This window comes from Harpia harpyja, chromosome 4 (genome assembly GCF_026419915.1).
Source record: "Harpia harpyja isolate bHarHar1 chromosome 4, bHarHar1 primary haplotype, whole genome shotgun sequence".
NCBI lineage: Eukaryota > Metazoa > Chordata > Aves > Accipitriformes > Accipitridae > Harpia > Harpia harpyja.
The window spans coordinates 49,169,014-49,191,767 of NC_068943.1; the positions used below are offsets into that span (position 1 = coordinate 49,169,014).

At 42.7% G+C, this 22,754-nt stretch overlaps 2 protein-coding genes and 1 long non-coding RNA gene across 7 annotated transcripts; 2 read left to right on the forward strand and 1 right to left on the reverse strand.

Annotated features, from left to right (window-relative positions):
• Window positions 1-52: 52 nt before the first annotated feature.
• NPHP1 (nephrocystin 1) lies at window positions 53-19,910 on the forward strand. Of its 4 annotated transcripts, none has more exons than XM_052783922.1 (20): window positions 53-148; window positions 236-300; window positions 842-902; window positions 1,337-1,473; window positions 1,924-2,125; window positions 2,463-2,564; window positions 3,409-3,500; window positions 3,954-3,996; window positions 4,532-4,616; window positions 5,247-5,341; window positions 6,001-6,129; window positions 7,326-7,400; window positions 8,143-8,253; window positions 9,897-9,979; window positions 11,261-11,337; window positions 12,187-12,286; window positions 12,695-12,807; window positions 15,221-15,294; window positions 16,121-16,165; window positions 17,971-19,910. In XM_052783922.1, the coding sequence occupies exons 1-20, from the start codon at window positions 80-82 to the stop codon at window positions 18,244-18,246; spliced, it is 2,034 nt and encodes a 677-aa protein (XP_052639882.1). In that variant the 5' UTR covers window positions 53-79; the 3' UTR covers window positions 18,247-19,910. The 4 variants fall into 4 exon arrangements, with proteins under 4 accessions (XP_052639882.1, XP_052639883.1, XP_052639884.1 ...); XM_052783923.1 differs by having other exon boundaries at window positions 12,190-12,286; XM_052783924.1 differs by lacking the exon at window positions 8,143-8,253.
• LOC128140346 (uncharacterized) lies at window positions 14,808-17,972 on the reverse strand. Its single transcript, XR_008234695.1, has 2 exons — window positions 16,969-17,972; window positions 14,808-16,839 (listed from the first exon to the last, which is right to left on the reverse strand). It is a non-coding gene; the product is annotated as an uncharacterized LOC128140346 (long non-coding RNA).
• A 216-nt stretch (window positions 19,911-20,126) lies between the features above and the next one.
• On the forward strand, window positions 20,127-22,639 carry MALL (mal, T cell differentiation protein like). 2 transcript variants are annotated; one of them, XM_052783930.1, is made up of 4 exons: window positions 20,127-20,294; window positions 21,424-21,591; window positions 21,945-22,073; window positions 22,431-22,639. In XM_052783930.1, exons 1-4 carry the CDS (start codon window positions 20,193-20,195, stop codon window positions 22,491-22,493), a joined length of 462 nt encoding a protein of 153 aa, XP_052639890.1. In that variant the 5' UTR covers window positions 20,127-20,192; the 3' UTR covers window positions 22,494-22,639. The 2 variants fall into 2 exon arrangements, with proteins under 2 accessions (XP_052639890.1, XP_052639889.1); XM_052783929.1 differs by having other exon boundaries at window positions 21,945-22,639.
• The last annotated feature ends 115 nt before the right edge of the window (window positions 22,640-22,754 follow it).

Sequence of the window (22,754 nt, forward strand, 5' to 3'; positions counted from 1 at the left end):
CGTACCGCGCGGCCCTGAAGTGACGGCATCGCGCAGCGCCGCTGCCCGTCCCCACCCTTCCCCCCGTTGCCTAGCAACCATGTCGGGGCGGCGGGCGCGGGGCCCGCTGCAGCGGGTGCAGCGGCGGAGCCGGGAGCTGCAGGCGCAGGTACCGGGGGGGAACGGCCCGGCCCGGCCCAGCCCGGGGAGCGGCGGGGATCGGCCGGCGGCTGACAGCACCTGTCCTGTGTTGCAGGTGGAGGCGGTGCGGGCGGAGACCGCGGCGCCGGCCCCCGGGCAGCGGAAGGCCCTTTGGCAAAGGTGAGGCGGAGCTCCGAGGAGGTCCCACCGGCCGGCCCCTGCCCTCAGCCTTCCCCTCACTCTTAACTTTAGTAGCGTCCGGCGGCCAGGAGTTGCGTGGCTTAACTCTGCGCCGTGGAAAGAACCGTCTCCCGGTTGCTCTGAGCAAAGCCCCCGGCAGATTCACTCCGTTCCCCGTCAGCTTTGCGTCAGAAGAAGGAGCAGACAGTCCCCCGTACGCCGTCCCGTTTTTCTCCTAATCGTACACATCTCTTCCCTGCCCCTTCTCGCTCGTCTGTTTTCCAGGCGGAAGCAACAGGCTAGCTGTTTCCCAGTCCTCAAGGGCTGAGATAGTTTTAAGTGGGAACTTGCATGTCACAGGTAATAACCAGCTAATCTGCTGTTTGGGCTGGTATCGGTATTTGTCACGCTGCATGCACACAGAGCTGGGCGAAGGTCTGAGTGTCTAAATGGACACGTTTTGGTAGATGTGCCTGATTTGAGTCACCCATCTATCAGAAGTTTAAGAAAATGCTATCTATCTGTCTTGCTGTCAATGCAGATGTATGCAGCTGAAGAAACTGGTGGATGAGAATAGAAATGCTCTTCATGATTTGAAAAAAGTAAGTATGGAGATGAATTTGTTGATGGTTTTCTCCAAAATGCATCATGGAGAGCGTTTAGAGAACACCAGCCTCCCTTGATTTTAGGTGCCTCAGGACAAGGGCGATGCCTAGCACTGCACGATGCCCGATTGGGATCTCTGAGATCCATTTGTGTTATTTAAAAGCACGTTTTTAATGCTTTATTGTGTACAAGTTCTGTGCTTATAATGTTTATCAACCCAACACATTATACTGGGAGTGGAGAATGCAGATTTGAAATTTAACACAAAATTTCGTCTTGGCAGAGTAAAAGGACAAGAAAGATGTCACTAAACAGGGAGTGACAGCAGCCCAGGAAGGTGAAAGCTTGTAAGACATGTGTGGAAAACTAACTTTATAAGGGGACTTTAACTTTGATTCTTTGAGCAATTTGTTGTGTTCTTCTTTCTCAGGCTGATGAGCCTGCACCTGTGGGGAATTACAATCTGAGGAAAGAAGAAGAAGAAAAGCTATTGCTAAAACTCTCTCAGCAGCTGCAGAAACTTGTTCTTGTCTTGGATCAGGATAACGTGACTACAAATTATGCAGCGTAAGTAGCTTAAACAAACAAATATACTCTGCACTTTTATTAAATTGTACACGTATGGTTGGAAAGGACCCTGAAAAATTGTTAGCTCATCCCTTTATTATCTTAACACACAGTTAAAAAAGAAGTGCTCATGAGCCAGCTCTTCTGGGGCTTGTTTTCTTAATGCAGTCGTGAATGACTCGCTGGAATTTTCTGAGGGTGTTGGTTAATGGCTGAAATGTAACGTGGCTGTTGAGAGGAGAGGATGCAATGTCATCTGCATGCTTAGGGAGGAAACACCATTGGGATTTTGGAGTTTTTTTCAGATCAGGACAGAGAGTGAAACACAGGAATGAAAATTCTGTATCTGGATAATGTCCTTGCAGAGAAGCCCTTGTTGCAAGGCTTTACAGCAATTTCAAGAAGTTTTGTTAAAATAATAATAAGAAAAATTTGATTTATTTTGGGTAGGGATGAAGAATATCAGAAAGATCCTCAAACAGAAGATGAAAATGAAGAGGATGAGAGTGAAGATGAAGAAAGTAGTGAGGAGGAAGATAGTGAAGAAGCAGATGATGATGATGAGGATAAATTGTTGGATGATCCAAATGTTAAAAAATGTATTGCAGTGGGAAACTTTAATGCACAGCAGGAAGGGGACCTCACATTTACGGTAAATATGTCACTCTCAAAGTTTTTTGACTGCAGATCATTCTGTATGAAGGAGTAACACCAATTAAATCCTATGCTTCTGGGATTCAGCTGGTTCTTTGTGGGATTCAGGGAGAAATGGCTTTTCTTGGTGTATGTTTGGCTTAGTGGAGTCCAGTGTCCTTTTGCCACCTTCTGTAGTGGCAGGGTCTGTCACAGTAGTCTGTGATCTCTGTTGTGGGAAAAATTAAGCTTTTGTGGTTTGGGTGTTTTGTTTTTTTTTTTTTTTTTCAATTGTGCTTGGAGCCATTTTGAAATACTTGGCTGTGTTTTGTTTCTGTCTCTTTCTAATGGCAAAGAAAGGTGAAGTCCTACTTATACATGACAAGAAGGTGGATGGCTGGTGGGTAGCCGAAAACTCAAAAGGGGAGAGAGGCCTCGTTCCTAGAACCTACCTTGTGGTTAGTGTGCTGCAACCTTCTTCTGTTCTAGTCTCACCTCTGTTACTTTATGTATATTAATGATAATATAGCTGCATAAAATTGGTCATAATGCTTACATGGTGACACACAGCAGTGTTTTGCCAGTTATTTGGAAATAACACTGTGTTTGTGTACATGTGTATGGAGATAGTTAGCAAAAGCAGTATTTTTGTGCCTTGTGAAGATGAGACATGTAAGTGCAGAGAAGTTTTTTGAATATTGAAGTCATAATCTTTGTCACTAAAGGTCAGCTCTGAAGACGCCAAGCTGCTATGGACTAATTCGGGCTTTTCATAATTTATACGAAATGTGAGTCCATGTAAATGTTGGAGTATTTTGTAATTCAACAAGGTTTGTTCTTAAAAAATGGATTTTAAAGCTTTGTAACTTTTTTTTTTCATTTTTAGAGTTGCTTACACATGTTAGTTTATGTACTTATGCACATATATATCCAGTGTGCAATTATGGTGAACATTTAAATGTGGGTACACAGTTTGGATTGAGTGATCAGATGGAATAGAGCTTTTCACAATGTAACTAAAGAGCATGTTGAGTAGCTAGCTTTTTACTTCACGATGCTGATGTATTTCTCTTTTTAAAGAATCCACTTTGCAAATGCATCTTCTTGCTTACTTGTAGGAATACTCCGATCCTTTGCTGTAGCTGCAGAACTAAGGGCAGTGTTCTGCAGTTACAGTGCTCTGGAGTGATGCATCACAGACAGGAAATCTCTTCTTCTAAACTATTAATGTGTGCTATGGTTGGAGAAAGAACAGAACTGTGAAGAAATCAAGCACTTTGCTATTTTGAATCTGAATTACAGGTCCATAATGAAGATGGCGAAAGCCAAGAGCAAATTGAAGAACACATAGAAGTGGTGGATGAAACAGCAGATGGAACCGAAATTAAAAAAAGGTAAATGGAGTGATGTGAAAGCAAATAAGTATAAAATTATTCTTCCTTCTCCTTAAATCTGGCAGTACATTTCTTACAGTGAGAATACCTCACAAGGGTATTTGGTTCTTTGCATTTTTCTTTTTAGTACAGCAGTCACTTGCTTTTCTTTTTTTTTTTTTCAGTTTGCAGACACACTTCTACTAGAGTGGTTCGTTGGGGAGTTTTGCTTTGGTTTGCCTTCCCCCCCCCCTCATAAAATCAAAGAATGACTGGGTCATGTATCGAGTTATGTTCCAGCTCATGAGACAGTCTAGCAATTAGTTTTAGTGGCTGGAAATATGTCATTACTAGGATCTCAGATAGGTATGGTTATTAAGCTGCTGCTATTTGAAAACAAGTCAATATTTAGTGTTTAAATTTTTGTCCACCTGAGGATGATATATTATAAAAAAAACATTATTTTTCTTTTAGAACAGATTCTCACTGGAGTGCTGTAAGAAGAGCTATCACAGAGGTAGGTGTATCTCTTACATAGCAACTTCATCTACCATAATGTTAATTATTTTGTAGACAAGGTTTGCCTTTTACCAAACACTGTTTCTCATATTACAGACCATTGTTTTTAAATAACATCTCTATTTTGCTTTTTGTAGCAAAAAATGCTACATGAATGTTCTCTAATGCTTTAGAAATGGGCTGCAGCCCAGCCCATGTGTCTGAATGAAGATGCAAATAAGATGTCTTTTGTTGTTTTGCCACAGGAGTACTATACCATTTCTTTTTCAAGGGTGTGATTTTGTTCTGTAACTGGCTTCTCTGCTGCTGCTTTGAAATGGAAGGGGGATTTAACAAAATAGGAGCCTGGGTTCACACATGAAACAGAGTAAAAGTTCCTGAGGATGGGCCACACTAGCTTCGGATGAGAAGAAGTGACTGATGGCCCAGGTCTCTGACATTGGTTGTGTGAGAGTTCTAAATTAGGATAGAATTAGCTGTTAAAATAGCAGGAATACTAATATCCTTTTTCTTTTTCTTTTTTTTTGTGATAGAATGACACAGTAGAGGTACTGGCAACGATAGGAGCAGTTCCTGCAGGATTCCGCCTATCCACACTTTTCCAGCTCTTAGAGGAAGGTATGATTTTCTCATAATAATTGCAGTGCAGGATTCTCAAGTGTCTGTGGTGAGTTTCTTGTCCTGGTTACTAGCCTATTGGACTAAAATCGGCAATGCTTAATTGTAATTGGGTAATCTGTACAGGTTATACTTGACACATCAAATAATGTATAAAAGCCTTTTTTTATCTTCTTCAATTAAGTTTTCATTTATCTGTGTGAAATCCTGGCCACACAGAGGCAATGAAAAATTTCCTAATGATTTCAAAGATTCCTCTTTGTCATATAGTTCCTGTTGACATTGCAGAAAATGATTTTTTTTCTTTAATCTTCCCTTTTTCTCGGAGACCTTTTGGAGTCTCTTCACCAAATGTATTACACATCTCACGTTTTGTTAGTCTTTTTGTTTAAAACTGTTTAAAATCAGTAGCTCTTTTTGTTAATTAAATTACTGTGCTTCTGGAATGAAATACTTACAAATAGTAAAAGTACCCTTTTTAAAGGGTGTTTGTAGAAGATACCTTCATAGTTTTGTTTGGACCAGTCAAATATTCAAACAGACTTTAGCCACATCTGAATTTTGGGTGTTGTTCATTTTGGCAATAAAGATCATAAAAAATGTTAAGAATTTTTAAAATTACTCTTGTAGGCTATCAGTTTCGAGCAAGTTACTTTTTGCAGCCTGAACTTACTCCATCACAGTTGGCTTTCAAAGACTTAGTGTGGAACTCTGAAAAAAATACTGTGAGTATTACTGGTAAGAAAGCTATGATGCTTTTGGTTTGAGAGAAATGTCAGGATCCCTAGATGTGAATTGCTAGCAATCTTTTGTATTGGTGGCTAAATATTGCTGTGAAACAGATGATGGATTTCGATGTCAATCCAGACTCCTTAGGCAGTAGATGTTACCACATCCTACTCTCTAATAGGCAAAAAATTGGTACAAATTGTCGTGTTGGGTATCTTTTAAGAGTCATGTTTCATCCTAAGTTTGTGGGTTCCTTCCCTGTCAGGGGTGAAGCAGATCTGCATGGGTGACTAGTCTGGATTTTTAAACCATGAACTTCTGCTAGGCACTGTGAAATCATGAATTTAAATCGTCGTCTTTCATTTTGGTTAATGATTCTGTCTTCAACTGCACCATTTTTAGAATATTTCTTTCTTCTCAAACTTTGATAGGACCTTCTATCTGTCACACTAAAATATTTGTAGTAATTTCCTTAGAAGAGAGCAAAAGGCTTATGAAGAAATTTTGCTGCTGCTAATACTACACAAGCTTTGTGGTTAGAAGAATCCAGTCTAGTGAACACTACGCTTGATCATCTCAGTAAATAAACACAAAATGATACCATGTGCAGGAGGACCCTGTAGATTTAATCCTTCTTCTATTGTCTGTATTTCAGATCTATCCTAGACCAACTCGAGTATCCCTGATTGTGACTTTATGTAGCTGTAAAATGATTCCTCTCCCAGGAGTCAGTATACAGGTTCTCAGTAGACATGTTCGACTCTGTCTATTCAATGGCAATCGGGTAAGTTGTTTGGCTATCAAAAAAAGTCTTGATGAGGAGTGGATCTTTCAGGATCTTTCACGCTCTGGTTCCTCTGGTAGCCAGCTCCTCCAGTTATCTCACTCAGAGACAGCCATGCGCACACAATCTGCCTCCCAAGCCGCTTAACTGACTCTCCGATTAGTCTGGCTCGATACTTGCCTGTGATCACACGCTGACATACGTACCCTCGCTCTCTCACTTGCAGTCACTGCAGACACATAGGCCCCCAGCGACCTGTGGTCTGGCTGGTTGCTGGCACCTAGATGTACACACACACATGCATTCAGAATAGAGAGCCCGTTCACCCAGAAAAATAGTTATAAATGGAGTTTAATGAGAAAACAGGACAGACTGCATTGATCAGGTGCCAGGCATGTCCAGACATGTATACTTATCCCTCTATTTTCCCACCCTTGTTACTCCACAAAGCACCTTGTTCCTTCCCTTCTTTTGCCTTTGGTTTCTCCCCTGGACATCCCATAGTAAGTCACCTGCAGTCCCAAAATGCCCTTCCCTGGCAGGCCAGTGTTTCATACCCCTAAGCAGTAACCCCTTTCAGTCTGGAAGGTGATCCAGCGAGCCGCTCCTGTTGACTCATCACGATGGGAGTCGCACCCAGCCCCTGGGGCTGTCCTGGGCAGCCCAGGGAGGGGCTGGGGCGGGAGCTCTGAGTCCCTAATTTCAGTTCCCCCACCTGCCATTGTGCCTCTTTTCTCCTTTATGTTTGTGGAGAAAAGCCTTTTCCAGGCTGATCTCTCTCCTGTGATAGCCTGGGAATAGCTGGGTCAGGGTCATATTCAGATTCTCCCACCTGCTGTTGATCCTCTGTGTTCCTTTTTGTGGATGTGTAAAGCAGCTTTTTTTTTTTTATGACAGAATCTAATGCTGATGATCTGGCAGTTTTCTTTCAGCTGCACTGAACGGTCTTGGGGGCAAAGGTACTATTACTGGTGTATATGAAGCAAGGATGGTTGGAAAGTGCTCTGTGGCTTCAGAGAAAACTTCCTCTGTAGTACCTTAAACTGAAACCATCTGATAAAGTTGAAGAGAAAGCGTAATTTTATCTTTGTTATGTGCAGTGTTGGATTAATCTGGGATAATACTGCATTTTCTTAAAGCTGCATAGCTTTCCAGAAAAACTTGTCTTAGCTTTTTTCACCACTATCATGCTTTAGGTGCTGAGTAACATTCACACAGTGAGAGCTACATGGCAACCTAAAAATCCTCAAACGTGGACCTTTTCTCCAAGGGTAGGTATCTCACTCAGGGAGTGACATAGCCAGTAACTATCTATTTACAGCTTCTTATTTAGTGACGTCTATTACTTCTGGTACTTGTGTTGAAATAAAACGTACTGCAACCAAAATGAACATGCAGAAGAGAAAAGACTTGCTGAAGTGCATGAATTCAAACTTAAGCAAGTGTTTTAGCAAAAATACTTTGGACAAAAGAGTTGGGGGGGAAGGAGAAGTAGCAGGAGGGACTGGTGATCCAGCCGCTGGCACTGGTCAACTCTCAATCAATATCAGGTGCACACTGTGCGGTGTTCATGGAGAAGGGAAGAGGCTACCCACTTTGCATGTGAGCTTTTGCTTTGCTTTCATTAAAAAAAGAGCACATGCTTTGTCCCGTGTTTCAGGTGCCGTGCAGGGCCGCATTCACAGCAGGAGTGTTGTCATGTTTTACCCCAGTTGTTGCTGTGTTCTTGGAGGGAATTAAGTGCTTTTTGACATCTAAAGTTCTTTAATAGCTTGTAATCATGCACGAAAAAAGTACCTTGGTAGCATAGCTGTGTTTCATGGCAAGATAAAGAATAAGGGGAGCAAGGTTTCAACCGAAATTGGTTCTCTACTCATCCTTTTCTTTTATATGCAATGGGACTGGGTCTGAGATCTTACGTGAATGAGTGATGTGTTCAATGGCCTTTAAAAATCAGAGGTTTTTTTTAATAGGTACATTCACCATTTTTTCCTCCCCCTCTCTCTGTATTAGGTAACGGGCATTTTACCCAGCTTGCTCGATGGTGACTGTTTTGTCAGATCCAACTCTGTGTCTTCAGACATTGGTATATTATTTGAACTTGGCATCACTTATATTCGCAATGTAAGTGTGTAAAGTTGCAGTATAAATCATTCCAAGCACAGGTTTATAAAGCCAACCAGCTGTTCCATGTTCGATGTTAAGCTGCAGTATCCCAGCAGCAAACTGTGAGATCCAAATGGAAATTTAGCCGAACTTTTCCTAACTACAACCAAGTTAGTTGGTTCCTAACTTACTATGAGATTGTCTTCCTTTTGGCTTCTGGGAGGAAGGAGAGAGATGTTGGGTTTTGGAACTTTTAGTTCTTGTCAATATTTAGAGAATAAAAGACTTCCTGACTAGTGGACACGAATGTACCTTTATTTACACTGAAATAACTTCTGTTAGTCTGCCAAAGATCTCATGTAATGTGGTTGCAAAGGACCAATTCTCTCTTCACTCCTGCATTGTTTTTCTATCTTTGTGATTTGTTTCAGACTACTGTGCTATATAGTTTGGAAACTAAAATTTTAACTGTTTAAATAGTACGGATACTGGTTTCTAGCTGCAATTGATACAGATATATCCTATCCATCTAGGATATGCTTCTGAAAAGTACAACAGGTAGTGACACAATAGATGGTAAAGCCCCTAAGAACTACTGTAATAGAAGGTGGATGCATGCAGGAGCATAAGAAACACTTAATATTTGGAGGATACAGGCTTTTCGGAACAGGTCACTGTTGTGAAAGATCTCAGCCATTTTGTCAACAAGACTGACTCGAGTCTTGCTGTCTCTTTCTGAACACTAAATTTTCATTATGGTTGCAATCTTACTCAGGTGAATCTTGGCAATCAAGTCAATCACGGGTGAAAGATGGAAAGTGGGGTAACCATGATGTTTAGCAAGCAGGGTAGTAAATGGTGGGTGACAGAATTCTGAAAAGGTGGATAGAGAAGTTGCAAAGGGGAGTATTGCTGTATTTTCTCTTTCACTAATACCTGTATCAACTTAGGGTGCAGGAGTGCAGTGCTGATTAAGTGATGGTTCAGAGAGACCCAATGGGGCATAACGGCCCTCCTCAGGCTAATTGGAGTAGTCAAGATTATGCAAAGTTGTCTGGTTCTGTTAACAGCGTAAGTGTAAATGAAGGCTGGAGTGTGTGCAAGTTCCTACCTGTTATTAGTGCTTTTGGGGTCTGGAAACGGATGGGCTGGCACACAGGATCAGCTCCCTTTCCCAGGCACTGTCTCTGGTACTATGAATAAAGCCTCCTGATGCACAGGGTCACTGCCTTGGAAACTGTTAACTCGGGAATCAGATGGGTAAATCCTCTGGGTAAATTTTTTTCCCTCCTTCTTTTTGTCCTGCATTCTTCAGAGCATCAGTGCAGGTTTGGGGTTTTTTACCTTTGCATCTGTGCATTTCTTCTTTTTCAGGAGCTTGATATACTTAGGTTTCTCTTAAATGTGTATTTCTTGGCTTAATAAATCCTTGTCTCTTAAATATGTTCATGGACGATCAGCCTCAGTAGAACTGTGTGTGCTGTTTAGTAAATATCTTCAAACACCTGCAAATGCCACATAATCAATGTTTGCTTACCACAAATCCGGGGCTTTTACCATTTTACCATTTTAATGTGATTATTCTAAATAATTGTTTGTGATTCAGTTACTCATTCTGGTTTAGCTGCTCAAGTTATTTACGTTTCTCCTTTTTTTTCTAGTCAACAGGTGAAAGAGGAGAGCTAAGCTGTGGCTGGGCATTCCTGAAGCTTTTTAGTTCTAATGGAATGCCTGTTCCTTCCAAGTAAGCTTATTATGTTTTCCTTCTCTCTCTCTCTCTCTCTCTTTCTCTTTCTCTCTCTCTTTCCGTATTTCTCTGTCTATGTATATACATCTATTTTAGGCTAGGAGTAGGGGCAGGTGTAATCCAGACTAATGTGCAGGTTGTACCTGGTCTTTCAGTGAGAATGCTGGTCCTGCTTCCCCACCCAGTGTATGTTCTACTAAGTTTGTGTGGGAAAAGTGCTCCCTGGACCCAACATTCAGGTTTGAAATGTTGCAAGTGAATATGTGTTTAAAAATATTCTTCAGTGGAATTTTAAAACCATGGAAATGTCTGAGTTAATAGGGAGTTATGTTGAGTTTTGTTTATATAAAATAGAATCATTACCTAAATTGAAGGTGACAAGGTCCTTTTTGATTCTGGCTCTTCTTTATGTGCACTTTGCCGTATATATGTAAAAATTAGGAGATTGGTTTCTAAGACCTGGGAGCAGGTAAGAGCTGTTGTGAATGCAGCTCTTACCATTCACTTGGAGAGTGTGAATAAGCTTGTATTTTGTAGCTGATCTATGATTAGTTCATGGGTCCAAAAATCTTAAAGAATAATAAAATGTACGTATTTCTATTTTATTAAATGTAGGAAAGCTTTCTGTTAATTTACAGAAATGATTCATTGTAGATCAGACTTGCAATACTTGGTTTTTACCAAATATGTATATAGACATATATATGTGTATTCTGAATATATTTGGATTACAGGGCAAAAAGATACCCACAAGAGACCTCTGCTGTTCTCTAAATCTCTTCTACATCTGATCTCTTAACATTGTTTTTCTATTCCATTATGTTAAAGATAGTATCTAGAGAGTGAAATTGCATGCTTGCTTCAACAGTGACTTAGTCTTGACAGAACTGGCATTGCATTATTATTCAACATTTTAAATCTTCCGTATCTAAAATTTGCTCCATAAACAATGACTCCTCAAAAATATTTTAGTGAAACAGTTGCTAAATTTCATATAAGAAAAATACTGGGAGTCATGTGGAAAAGAATCAATGTTGCTAATTTCTTCTAAAATAATTAACTAGTTTCCCAGTATAATACAAGTTTCAAATTTATCATTTGAGGTTTGGTTACTTCATTAGGTGTAGTCATTTCTTATAAAATACTAGTCATAACATCAAGCACCGTGTTGGTTTTTTATTTGAGATAGCAGGTTTCTTTCTTTCTCAGAAAGAGGTCGTGCTGTTCTCACATATCCTTACATCTTTTCATTTGAACTATGCTGCTCTTCTTTCACAGGATGTATGAGCTGCTATTAAATGGTGGTACTCCCTATGAAAGAGGCGTTGAAGTTGACCCATCAATATCAAGAAGAGGTGTGGTTTCTCCTAAACATTATATAAATGAAATGATACAACAAATGCTATACCTATTTTACAACATGCTGTCATTATCTCCCATTAGCATGCAGTCACCACAGCCTGGTTTGGTTTTGTGTGCTCTCATTTTGCATGCTCTCTCATGAGAGTTGATTGTTAGGGCTGGTGGGATTCAGAACTATCTGCCAGTGCTAATGTTTCTGTAATTTCCAGTGTTTGCAGGTTGAGGGTTATTTCTGATAAATGTATTCAATTATTTCTTTAGCTGCACTTAACACTTCTTGGCTATGGGGTGATGGTGCAAGGCTCAGCAGTTACACTGGTCTGAAGAGTTCCCAAGCCAGGCTGTTCAATCCCATATCACTTATGCACAAGTTGCACATGTGCATAAACACACTACAGAATATCTCTACTGGTTCTTCCCTGCGGGGTTGAATAAAGCTTCGCTAAGGGTTGGTTCAGATGACAGACCACTTGTGTTTTAAATAAGGGTGGCCATGGCTTTCCTCTGGAAGCTGTAATAACATCCATTTGCCAGTGACACATGCCGCAAGCTACAGAAGCCTTTACCTTTTGGGTTTGGACACTTACCTCTGCATTACTCCCTGCATATTATGAATCCACCATCCTCGAGAGAGGTAATAGTTTATGTTAGACTAAATGTTGATATAGCTGATGTGTTGGTATGTTTTCAGATGTTCAATTCCTCCTGGTTTTTAGACCATCCTTAAACCATTACAGTTACAGCAAAGCATCTCTTGCCAAATTTAAATGTCCATTCTTGTAATATAATTCTTAATATTATCTCAAAATGACAGATTTCATATTGGGTATTTATTTCTTAAGCAGGCAGTGGTGTTTTTCATCAGTTTATAACACTCAAGAAACAGCCTGTGCTTGTAGTGAAACTGAGGTCATTATGTGCACGGTCAAAAGACATCCTGAAGTAAGTATGCATGTGTGCTGCCATAAAATGAAATTTCAGATAGCCTAGAATGGTTCCAGAGATCTAAAGTGTTCCCCTTCCCTCCAACACTGGCTATGGAAAAATCTGAGGGTCATGTCACCTGTGTGTTGTACTTGATCTCTGTTTGACGCTTAGAGCTATTTTGTTGAAAACAACTGAAGAGTCTTTAAGTTTAGATAATATTCAAAACTGCAACAGCAGGAGTCTGGCTCTTGTAGCTGTATCAATGTACACCTTAAAAAGTTGTGATAGATTCATGGAGGTGCCAATAGGAGCTAATGATCTTCTCCATGAAGCTGTCATTACCCTCAAGTTTTGGTGAACAATGCTTCGTAGGAGCAGTTTTCAATAAAAATCTCAACTGCATGTTCTTTATTTTCTCACCAGTTTGCTACCAGAAACATTAATTGGCAGTATGTGCTACATCCATCTCTTGATATTTTATCGACAAATACTTGGTGATGTACTCTTGAAAGACAGAATAAGCATGCAAAGCACAGGTAAGAATTGCTGTTGTGGAGGAGAACTCAGTAACGGAGAGTGTGTTGGAGAAAGACCAGGTTCCTGAAGAGAATTACTCTAACCAGAGTCTTCTTTTTGTAACCCCCACTGATACAGGGCACTTGTAGAATTTTGTTCCCTGGTAGTGCTGGTATTGACCAACCATCTCACAAGGTTAGGAGGTCACGCTCCCTGTGTAGAGGATTTCAGTGCTTTAACTTTCAGTCTGCAGGTGTTGTGGGGACAAATAGAAAGCCGTTGTCCCTGCTGATAAAAGAGAACAGCTTCTTGCTGTGAATACCACCACTCAGTGTGTTTGCATTTCAAACTAGTAATATTTCAACTCACATCTAATATGTTGCCCTGTTTGACATCAGTTCACATCGCAGAACGCAAAAACCACAAGAACAGTTTTGTTTTCTGTGAAGTATGAATTAAGTGCTTTTGGTGAAGTTCTCATTAAAAAAAAGCCTATGTGGATAGGAAAAGGGTTATTTCTAAATAAATAAATAAATAAAAAGCAAATAAAGGATTATTTGCAAGAGAAATGTTTCCTTTTCACCACCCATGCAATGAGAGATTAGACATGCACACAGGTTTACTCATTCATTTCTAGTGTATGCGTGTTCTCTGAGTTATAGAAGAGATTAGGCAGATGTTTTTGTCATTGAGGCTAAGTCATCCTCTTTATTTTTTTGTTAATTATTATTTACTTATTGGCTAATGCAGCAGGGAGAGACCAAAGTGGAAGAGTTCTGGTTTTAGAACTCAGTATCTTGCTCTGATTTTGCAACTCTATCTTATTCTTTCCACATCTTTCCTTCAACAGAACTGTAATAGTTTATAGTCATCTCCATTTTAAAATCAAATTGCAATATGGAAAAATTACATTTCTTAACTGTACTACAGGTGAATTTATATTGGTACTGCAAAGTGATTTTTCTTGTGTTTTCTCCTGTCTCTTCTCCAGACTGAATTACGTATCATCTGTTCCTACGGCAAATAAATTTGCTTGTGCACTTAGTAACATTTTTAACTTACAATCTTTAGCCATACTTAGGCATCTGAATTACAGGTTCATCTTTCAAAGGTGCTCAGAACTTAACTCCCTTCCTGATTTTCTTGCACTTTAATATACATTCTGAGTATACTGATTTCAGTATCCGAAAGTCAGACCCTTTCATAAATTAATGCTTTATTTAATAAACTCATCACAGAGAAACTGAAAATGCTTAGTTTTTAAAGGCCACTTGCTAACCGCTACACTTACTTGATTTGATCTTTATAATGTAGGACAATAGATCAGGCTGATGACCTGTCCTGGAGTTAAATTGCATCCATTTGGATTCAGACTTCATTTGAAATGATTTAAAGGCTTTACCCCAGCATTTCAGAAGTTGTTCTGGTAGCTATTTTCTACTTTTTTCTGGTATAACAAAACAAGATTTCTCTTATTTCAAAATCAACTATCACTTTAGAAATAGGCAACTTAAAATGCCTGGTTTATTTCACAAAAGCAATTGGTTCTGGCTTGCTTCTGTGAAATGTTTTGTTATTTGTAAATGGTTAGTGTTTACTAAACTTTCCATCAACTTCAACGTGAAGAAACAACAGTGTACATTAAATATTTAAAATCATAAGAGAAAGAAAACACTTCAAGCAAAATTCCTCTATATGTCACTTGTAGCACTCTTGTAATCTCATCCACAATCTCATTAACTAAAATAATGACAGGACCCCTGTGCCACTGGGGCTGAAGATTTGCTGTGTGTCATAACAGAGAGCTTTGATTCCTGCCAGTCATGGGGAGGCAGCTCTGCCCTGCCTGATTTTGATACAGCCGCCTGTTCAGCTCAAGCAGGAGACCCAGCTATTACCTGGTAGCTAACCTGAAAGGCACACAGGAGACCTGTGCAGTTTGATGATGTGCCCCATTTGGTAAATTTACTATGCCACTTGTTACCCGGTTATCTTAAAATCGCACACGACACAAGCCAGGTTAAGGTAGAATGAAAGTGTGTTTATTCATAACATCCAATTAAGGCAGCACAATTTCAGATGTTTATAAAAAAGACAGGTGCAGAAATGAGGAAAAACACCTCAGTCTACCCCTAGGTTAAATCAGTAAGGCCTCTTGCTTGCTGGCTTCTCCTAATAAAACAGCAATCGGTTTTTGTCTCTTGTCTCTCAGGTTAACTCTGTCTCTCAGCCACTGAGAGTTTGCTACAGTCAGAGAGTGCAGTTGTTAGAGAGCTTTTCTACATTCCCTGCTGCTCTGGAGTACTGTTACAGCTAATTTTTCCTCTGAAGTAATCTGAGGGCAGGGGATGTGCTGAATACATTGATGTGTCGATACCTTGAAAACCATCCTGTTTCTTCCTTAGCCTTGAATGTGTTTGTTTTCCATTTCAGATTTAATCTGTAATCCTATTTTAACAACTTTCCCTCAACTCATGGATCAACCAGACCTGATGGATGCACTTCGGGTATGTTATCTACGTATTGTTCAATTAAATCTGATGTGTCAGGATTTCCAGATAGTTTTGCAAAATTTGAGATTTTTTTTATCCTGTGGAAAGATAAATAAATGGAAAAGCCAAACAGCAGAAAAAGTTTTATAATTGTTTCAAGTACGTGCATATCTCGTGTGTCTTAGTGCCTTCAAAACTGCAAGAGAATGCTTGAGTACATTCAGAAGGGATGCAAAGACATGAATTGGCTAGTTTGAGCACTGCTAGCCATGTAGCCAGAGCAAGAGAGTGCTCAGGTGGATTAGCTGTCTGAATGTTTGTCTGGCTTCTAGGACAGTGCTGCTTTCATGACAGGGAGGAGCTGACTTAGCTTCTGACTGGCAGGACAGTGCTCACCATATTTACACCGCAGTCCCTTGCAGGCATCCTAGTACCAGACAACAACAGCCAAGTTATTTCTGCCTGAAGGACACTTCTGTTAGAAGCTGTCAGCCTTTGGGGTTAGGCTGTATTTCTCCATGCTTGTAGGGTGGAAAAAAATCAACCTCAGTTGTAACTGATTTTTCTGAAAAGAAAGGATCCCCTTGATTTCATTTATATGGCTCTGATAATTTCAAATCTCCAAATCCTTGCATCTGTAAAATTTGGTGGAATGGCTGTTTGCTTAAATCAACTAAACTGGCACAAGGGAGAAATGGGGAGTATGAAGAAAGTGGGACTGCAACAGGAGCTTGAACTACTGCGGGATTGGATTGCAGTGAGAGAGAGTTTTGCAGCCAAAAATGGAATTGCTTTAGATCTCCACAATCTCAGTCTGATTTTACATTTCATTTCATTTTAGAGCGCTTGGGCAGATAGAGAAAGAACATTGAAGAGATCTGAGAAGGTAATAAATTACAGGTTTTTCTTTGACATACATTCAATCTAATTCGAACCAGAAGCTGTCAGTGTTATTGCTAGTTAACTTTTCCTCTCACCATACATTTATTTAGAAAATGTAGATAAGCTAAATGCAGTTCTTAACATTTCTTACCCATATTTCTAACAGTAAACTAGGAGAAGAAGGAACATGAAATTAACTTGTAACTTTTTGTCTCAGTGTTTGTATGTGGTTGTTAGTGGGGAAGCTATTACAGGTTCATACCCGAAGCGTGGCTCCTTTTCATGATGTGCTTCCAATACTTGACTGGTAAAAGCTTTCCACTGGTACAAAAGGGGCTGTGTATGCCCACAAAATAATCTTTCCACCTCCAAAAAGACTGTGAACTCCTCCCACAGTCTGCCTGGAAAAAGGCCCCCAAATTCTGCAAATCTCCCTACCTCAGACAGTTGTGATCTCCCATTTTGGCGTGTAGACAGCTGGAGAAGAACTGAATTGGCCATGTCACCAGGTTTACCTGTACCTTGTCCTACCTCCTGTCCTCTGGACAAAGAGAAGCTGTAGGTAACTGAATGAGAAAGGCATTGGTTCTTGATCCAAGACACTTCACTTCTTGGGAGCAGCAGCAGGGTATTTCATTTATTGTGCATGCTACTGAATAGATACACAAAGAGATCTCCCTGTTTATGCAAACAAAACGCAATGCTGTTGAGTCAGAATCACTTTTTCAAGGCCATTCATCCAAAATGAAAGCTGATCTGCTCAAAGAATTAGTAACTCCTCGCTATCCCAGAACCATCCAGTTTTACCTGATTTGTCATGTGCCACTCCCATGGTAGGATTGCTGCCTGGCGAATTCTTACTCCTTGCATGGTTATATGATGCTTAGCTGCTAAATCTCCTGCTGAGATGTGAAGTGTTCAATGCCAGTCATAGCGCTCGCATTTCTAGAACGTTTCTGGAAGAGTCTCGGTGGTCAATGAGTTTTCCAGGAGGCAGCGCTCTGTGTGTGTCCTTCTTGCATGAAGGGGTTTTTCTAGTGTGCCTGTGGAAAATGAGGCACAGAAATCTTGTCTAGTTAAAGTGGTCAGGATCTTTCAGTGTTTGATAATTGGCCAGGCTGATTCTTAGTTTCTGGGTTTTGCAAACTGGTCTTTACAGGGGAGGGCATAATTCTCGCCACACACAGAATGTCCTGTCAAAGCATGAAATAACACTATTTATGGTGTGGCCTTACCTCCTGCTAAGAGCCACGTGCTGCGTGGAGCGTGGGATTGTTGCAACTCTCTGCCTAGGGCAGTAGAGAAACGAGTGGAGTTTGGGCTTCCGAGGTGGGGAGGATCTGGCACTTGCCCGGCGGCCATGGCAAAGAGTCTCTCAGTCTGTACCTGCAGAGGCTGTGGGGAACAGTTGTCAGACGCTGGTGTTTTTAGGAAGAAATAGAAATACCCCATGAGCAAAGGGCTCTCAGTGACCCTTGTACAGATTGCCGTTTTGTGGTAACACTGCCAGGGTTTGGCTGCGTATCGCTGTTCTTTGTTGTTTGGAAAAATAGGTGGGTTGGAGAGCAGATTTGTTGATCTATAGTTCATATAGTGTAATTCTTGGTGGTGAGTTTAAGGCTTATCCAAGCTAACTGATGCTTGTTTAGGAAGGTCAAATCTCTTCCCGTTGTTATCCTGGGAACTTGGGGTTAGTCGAATGTTTTCTTGTTTGTTTGGTTTTTTTTTCCTGCGTACAATACTTCTGGAGAAGTGCTTGGCAACACCATGTATTTGCACTGAAGTATTTTCAAATACTCTTCTCTGCAGAGAGATGGAGAATTTCTGAAGTCTCTGTTTGTCCTGGTGTACCACGACTCTGTCTTCCCTCTCCTCCAGTCCACTTTCCTCCCTGACTACAAGTGGGCTGAAGAAGAGTCTGAAGCATCTCGCTGGAAGGCCATTGCTGACTTTTTGAAAAAGAGCCGAGAGAATGATGGTGCACTTCAGTATTTGCTGTCACCAGAAAACACTCACAGAGCCTTTGATATCTCAGAGCTGGCTTACGATTTCTTAGAAGTGAGGAAAAACAATCCTGGGGTATGAATGGATTATAGAAAACAATACGGGCTATGTAAGAATGGGGTAACAATATAAATAAATTCTTACAAAGAAGAAACTGTGTACTATCTGAATTGTAATGAATATTTTAACATATTTAACATTTTGAGAGACTAAAATTATTTTATCAGTTTAACTAATGTAAATTGTATTTTAAATTTTGCCCTTTGCAATGTTAGACAAGGCTATGGTTGTCTGTTGCTAAGTGTACCTGTTGTAGCCACATCGAGTGTCCTATTTTGCCTAAGCTGAGCAAATGCTGAGGCAGCACTTTTCTCCTCTCATGCAGCTTCCAATTAATTTACAGTTTTGTTTTAATCAGGGTGAACAAAAGACTCTTTTTCACAGTACCCCAGTCGATGAGTAACAGGCAAGGAAAATAGCTATGACCTTTAAGAATGCTGCTGAGCAAGGTCAGCCAGGTTAGGGAAAAAACTCATCTCTTGTCCAATCAGTGGACAGCAGGTTGCTCTGTATTTAGACTGTTTTACTGTTTTTCTTTCCCACTCAGGAAAAGGTTGGGTTATTCATAGGAATGTGCTTTACCCACCTAATACAAATAAAAGCTGGCGAGAATTCAGGGCATGCTGTGTTTCCCCTGCACATGGTCGTGCCATACGGTAGTTCCCTCTGTGATGACTTTCTAGGGCAGGCTAAGGAGCTGCGGGGTACTCCTCAGGTGGACCAGGATGTTAAAGGCTTCTTTCCCCTGAGCAGTTTGTAACCACAGGCTGTATGTGCTGCCTGCTCCCAGGGGCAAGTTATTCATCCAATTTCTCTTTTGTGCTGGAGTGTCTGGATGCTTTCCACATGCTGATGGGTATGTTGCCACCGTGTCCCACGAGGCAGGCAGGCACTGAGTCACGTGTGGATTTAAGTCTGAGCCAGGCACTAGTTTTGTCTGGTATGAAATGTTGTTTTAAAGCCGGATCTTTCAAAGACCACAGCACGCTGCATGGAGCCCGAAGCCAGCTCCCACTGACAGCATTTGTAAACTGGAGCCTCCAGAAATGCCACAAAGCGCTTCCCCCTGGCCTAGGAGGGGCTCGGACAATAAGAAACAGCATGGATTTGATCTTTGCTCTGTATTGTGCAAGAGCTTGTCATAGACTCTAAATTCTTCAGGCATCGCATCCTAACAGAGAGATGATATTTTACTAGGATGTTGTCCTCCTGCTGTAGCGTGTTGTCTAAGTTAGTGGAGTCATTCTGTCCTCTCTAGGCCATGAGGCAGATTCCACCTTCAGCCTTTCATCCCACCAGTTATTGGTGAGTTATGAGGTGAGGCAGAGTCCACTGGAGGAAATGGCATGTGCTTGTTGAATCCAACAGGTAGAAATGAAAGCTGTCCCAGTAGCTGTCCTTCAGACCCTTCTGGGCACTTAGGAGCACACAGGCAAACCCTGTCTTTTACCAGTGTGTTGAGTTGTCTGTAAAAATGTTCGGCTGCAAGTTTTTGAAGGCTGGACGTGCCCGGTGGGTGTGGGGGAATCTGATGTGAACACGGAGCAGAAACTTGAACAGAAAGGGGAGGAGGCAACAATAGTAGAAGCAAAAATATTTCAGGCTTGAAAGAGTGCCAAGGACAAAAATTGATTGCAGGAAATGTTTTTGCCCTGGTGTGGTGTAGGATTTTTTTCTCTCCCCTCTTGTTAAAAGACCTTGAATTGATTGTGTGCTGGTGGTGGGGCTGGGGTCCTGTTGGTCTCCGGTCCCAGTGTTGGCGGCAGGGTGTGTGAAGCTGGCTGCAATAACCGGAGGGCTGCCGAGGGCTCCTTCAGCCAGAGGAAGCAGCGTGGTGCCAGCCTGGGCTGGTTTCTGTGATTACGTCCCTACGGGTGTGTCAGTTAAAACCCCACACAGGAGCGGCGCGGCACAGGCAAATGTGAGCGCAGCCGAGCCAGAGTGGTCACGGCATCAGCTGAGAAGAGATGGCCTCAGCGAGTCCTCCTGTGGCCTCCACACAGCCCACCTTGCCCTCCGGACCTGCTGTCTTCAAAACGGTCCCCTACGCCTTCATCCTACCAGAGATAGTGAGTATGCTGAGCTTTGCTGCGTTACAGCACCCCGCTAGTGGCTCTAGCGAATTTAAAAATCAGGGAGCAGCCCCCAAAATGATCCTGAAGACAGCATTAATGGGAAATAACATCTTTTCTTTTGCTTATACTGAATGCATAAAGGTGGTCTTTGTGATGTTTTTGGAACAGCTTGAGGGCAAGATACAGTCCAGGTCCACGCCACAGCCTGCGTGAGGGTCGCTGGTTGCCTTGGGGCTGGGAGAGGCTGAAGAACTGCCAGCGCCTCCAGGGCAGGAGCAGCTCTAGTTATCACATAGAAATTGCTTGAAAAATCAAGGAAATTTCATTCACTGTATTCAGTCTTTCCAAGGTCTTGAAGGCAATTGGGTGTCGTGTGACATTCCATGAATCTTTCAATTGCTTATGGGTCCAGAGGGCAGTCGGTGGGACTGGCTGAGATAACTGATGGTGTACTTTGACACATGACACAGCGCTGGTGACCCACACCACCCACACTTCATGGGTGCAATTGCTGTGGCTGGGCTCTGCTGTGAGCTGCCTGTGCTAGTGGGCTCAGCTCCCTGCTGCAAATCTGGGGGGTTTCATCCACCAGAGCTGGAACGGCACAGGGCAGTGTGAGCTTATCCAGATAACCCTGCACGCTATCTGTGCACGGTAAATATTTTTGGGTGGATCCAGAGCAAGCGACTCACTCTGGGCTGGTGCGTGGAGTCAGGAGGAGACTTCCTCGTGCTGCGATTTCAAGCCCAGGAGATTAATGAGCGGGCAGGGCTGGGCTGATGCGGCTGTTCACCTTTCCCAGAAAAAAGCACATTTTCTGGCTTCTCTGCCAAAGGCCTCGGAGTGAGATGTTTCCTTGCATCGAACACAGCAGCAAACCTTTCCCTTTTGTAATAAACATTTTTAAGTATTTTCCAAGAGTGTTAAGGGAAACTTGTGCCAGCTTGTGGTGCTGCTGTTGTGCTGGGATGCTACAGGAGGCTGGTCCGCAGTGCCTGAAGACGCAGGGCTTCTCAACAGCTGCTGGGGCCAGTGCGGGAGGGAGGTGAGGAGGGACTCAGGGAGGAGAAGGGGCTTTCCCCATCCCGTGCTCACCGGAGGCGCCTGTGTTTGTCCCCGGCAGCTCTGCGGGACCTGGGTGTGGATCCTCATCGCTGCTACCTCCGTCTCCTTCCCGCTGCTGCAGGGATGGGTGATGTACGTGTCCCTCAGCTCCTGCCTCATCTCCCTGCTGCTCCTTATAAGCTACCTCTTCGGCTTTCACAAAAACAGCGAGAACTGGAAAGTGCTGGTAAGGAGGGGCTGGGACACTGGCAGATGTTGGCAGCAGCAGTGTGGGTGCAAGACCACCGTGGCTGGTGACGGGTTAGCTGGCCAGCTGCTGGCCCTTCTGCAACCAACCAGCCTTTTTTCTTCCTTTTGCCTTGATTGGAAATGCCGAGGGAAGCTGTGCTATGCTGCAGGTGCTGTGTGGGCACAGGGGAGGGTTCGGCATGGTACAGAGGTTTGGTTCCAGCCCCTGTCTGGGCACATGGCTGCTGTTTGAGCACTCGCACGTGCAGAGAATGGACCTCGTCCTCAGGGTGAATCAGAAAAGGACAGTCCTGGGCAGGCTTTGATCCTCGCCGCTCCTTTGTTTTGCAGGACAGTTTGTACCACGGTGCCACGGCCATTCTGTACATGAGCGCTGCTGTCTTGCAAGCCAATGCAACCATCCGCTCCGAGCTTGGCCCCAACTCGCCACTTTACTACCAGCTCAACAGCGCCGCATCGGTGAGTCGGTCCAGAAAACCCCAGGCAGGCCGAAGCACCTGCAGTTCCCCTTGGGGAGATGTAAGAGCAAATATTAAAGCCACAGCACAGCCACCCCAAGCCCAGCAGTGTCACACTGGTCAGAGCTTCAGCTCCTCATCTCTTGCATCGTGCAGCCAGCGTGGGCTTCTCCGGGTCCAGCAGCTCATGGACAGCCTTGTGTGGCAGCCTCCTGGGAAACGTGGGGGGCTTTGCCTTTTCTTTGAGGCTGGAGAGAGCTCTAGGCTGGGAGGTTTCCCTAGGTCGAGAGCACTGAGAGGAGATGGGGTTAGACTCTCCCAGCTGACCCCAGCTTTTGCTCTTCTTCCTCTCATGCAGTTCTTCGCCTTCATCACAACCTTCCTGTACATCCTCCATGCCTTCAGCATCTACTACCAGTGAGCCTGGCAGTGCCAGCTTGCCTCTGCAGGATCAGGGCTTTCCCAGCGCGAGGGATGCAGCTGTCTTACACCATGGTGTCCCTGCCCCGGCCCTGTCACCCACCCTGTGGGGACGGCGGTTGCTTTTTCACTTCATTGAAGGAGGGATTTTTGTACAGCTGTGCTGTGTCGGTGTGCTTGTGGGGACATTTTGTGCCTTGCCTATGGGCTACGCAAGGGGAGGGACTGGGTGCGGGCTCCAACATTCTGCCAAATATAGACA

Coding starts and splice junctions, on each gene's coding strand:
- NPHP1 (XM_052783922.1), top strand. CDS start 80: ATGTCGGGGCGGCGGGCGCGGGGCCCGCTGCAGCGGGTGCAGCGGCGG. Junction 11,338..12,186: donor CCCATCAATATCAAGAAGAG/GTGTGGTTTCTC, acceptor TTATTTCTTAAG/CAGGCAGTGGTGTTTTTCAT. Junction 12,287..12,694: donor CGGTCAAAAGACATCCTGAA/GTAAGTATGCAT, acceptor TTTTCTCACCAG/TTTGCTACCAGAAACATTAA.
- MALL (XM_052783929.1), top strand. CDS start 20,193: ATGGCCTCAGCGAGTCCTCCTGTGGCCTCCACACAGCCCACCTTGCCC. Junction 20,295..21,423: donor CCTTCATCCTACCAGAGATA/GTGAGTATGCTG, acceptor TGTCCCCGGCAG/CTCTGCGGGACCTGGGTGTG. Junction 21,592..21,944: donor GCGAGAACTGGAAAGTGCTG/GTAAGGAGGGGC, acceptor TTTGTTTTGCAG/GACAGTTTGTACCACGGTGC.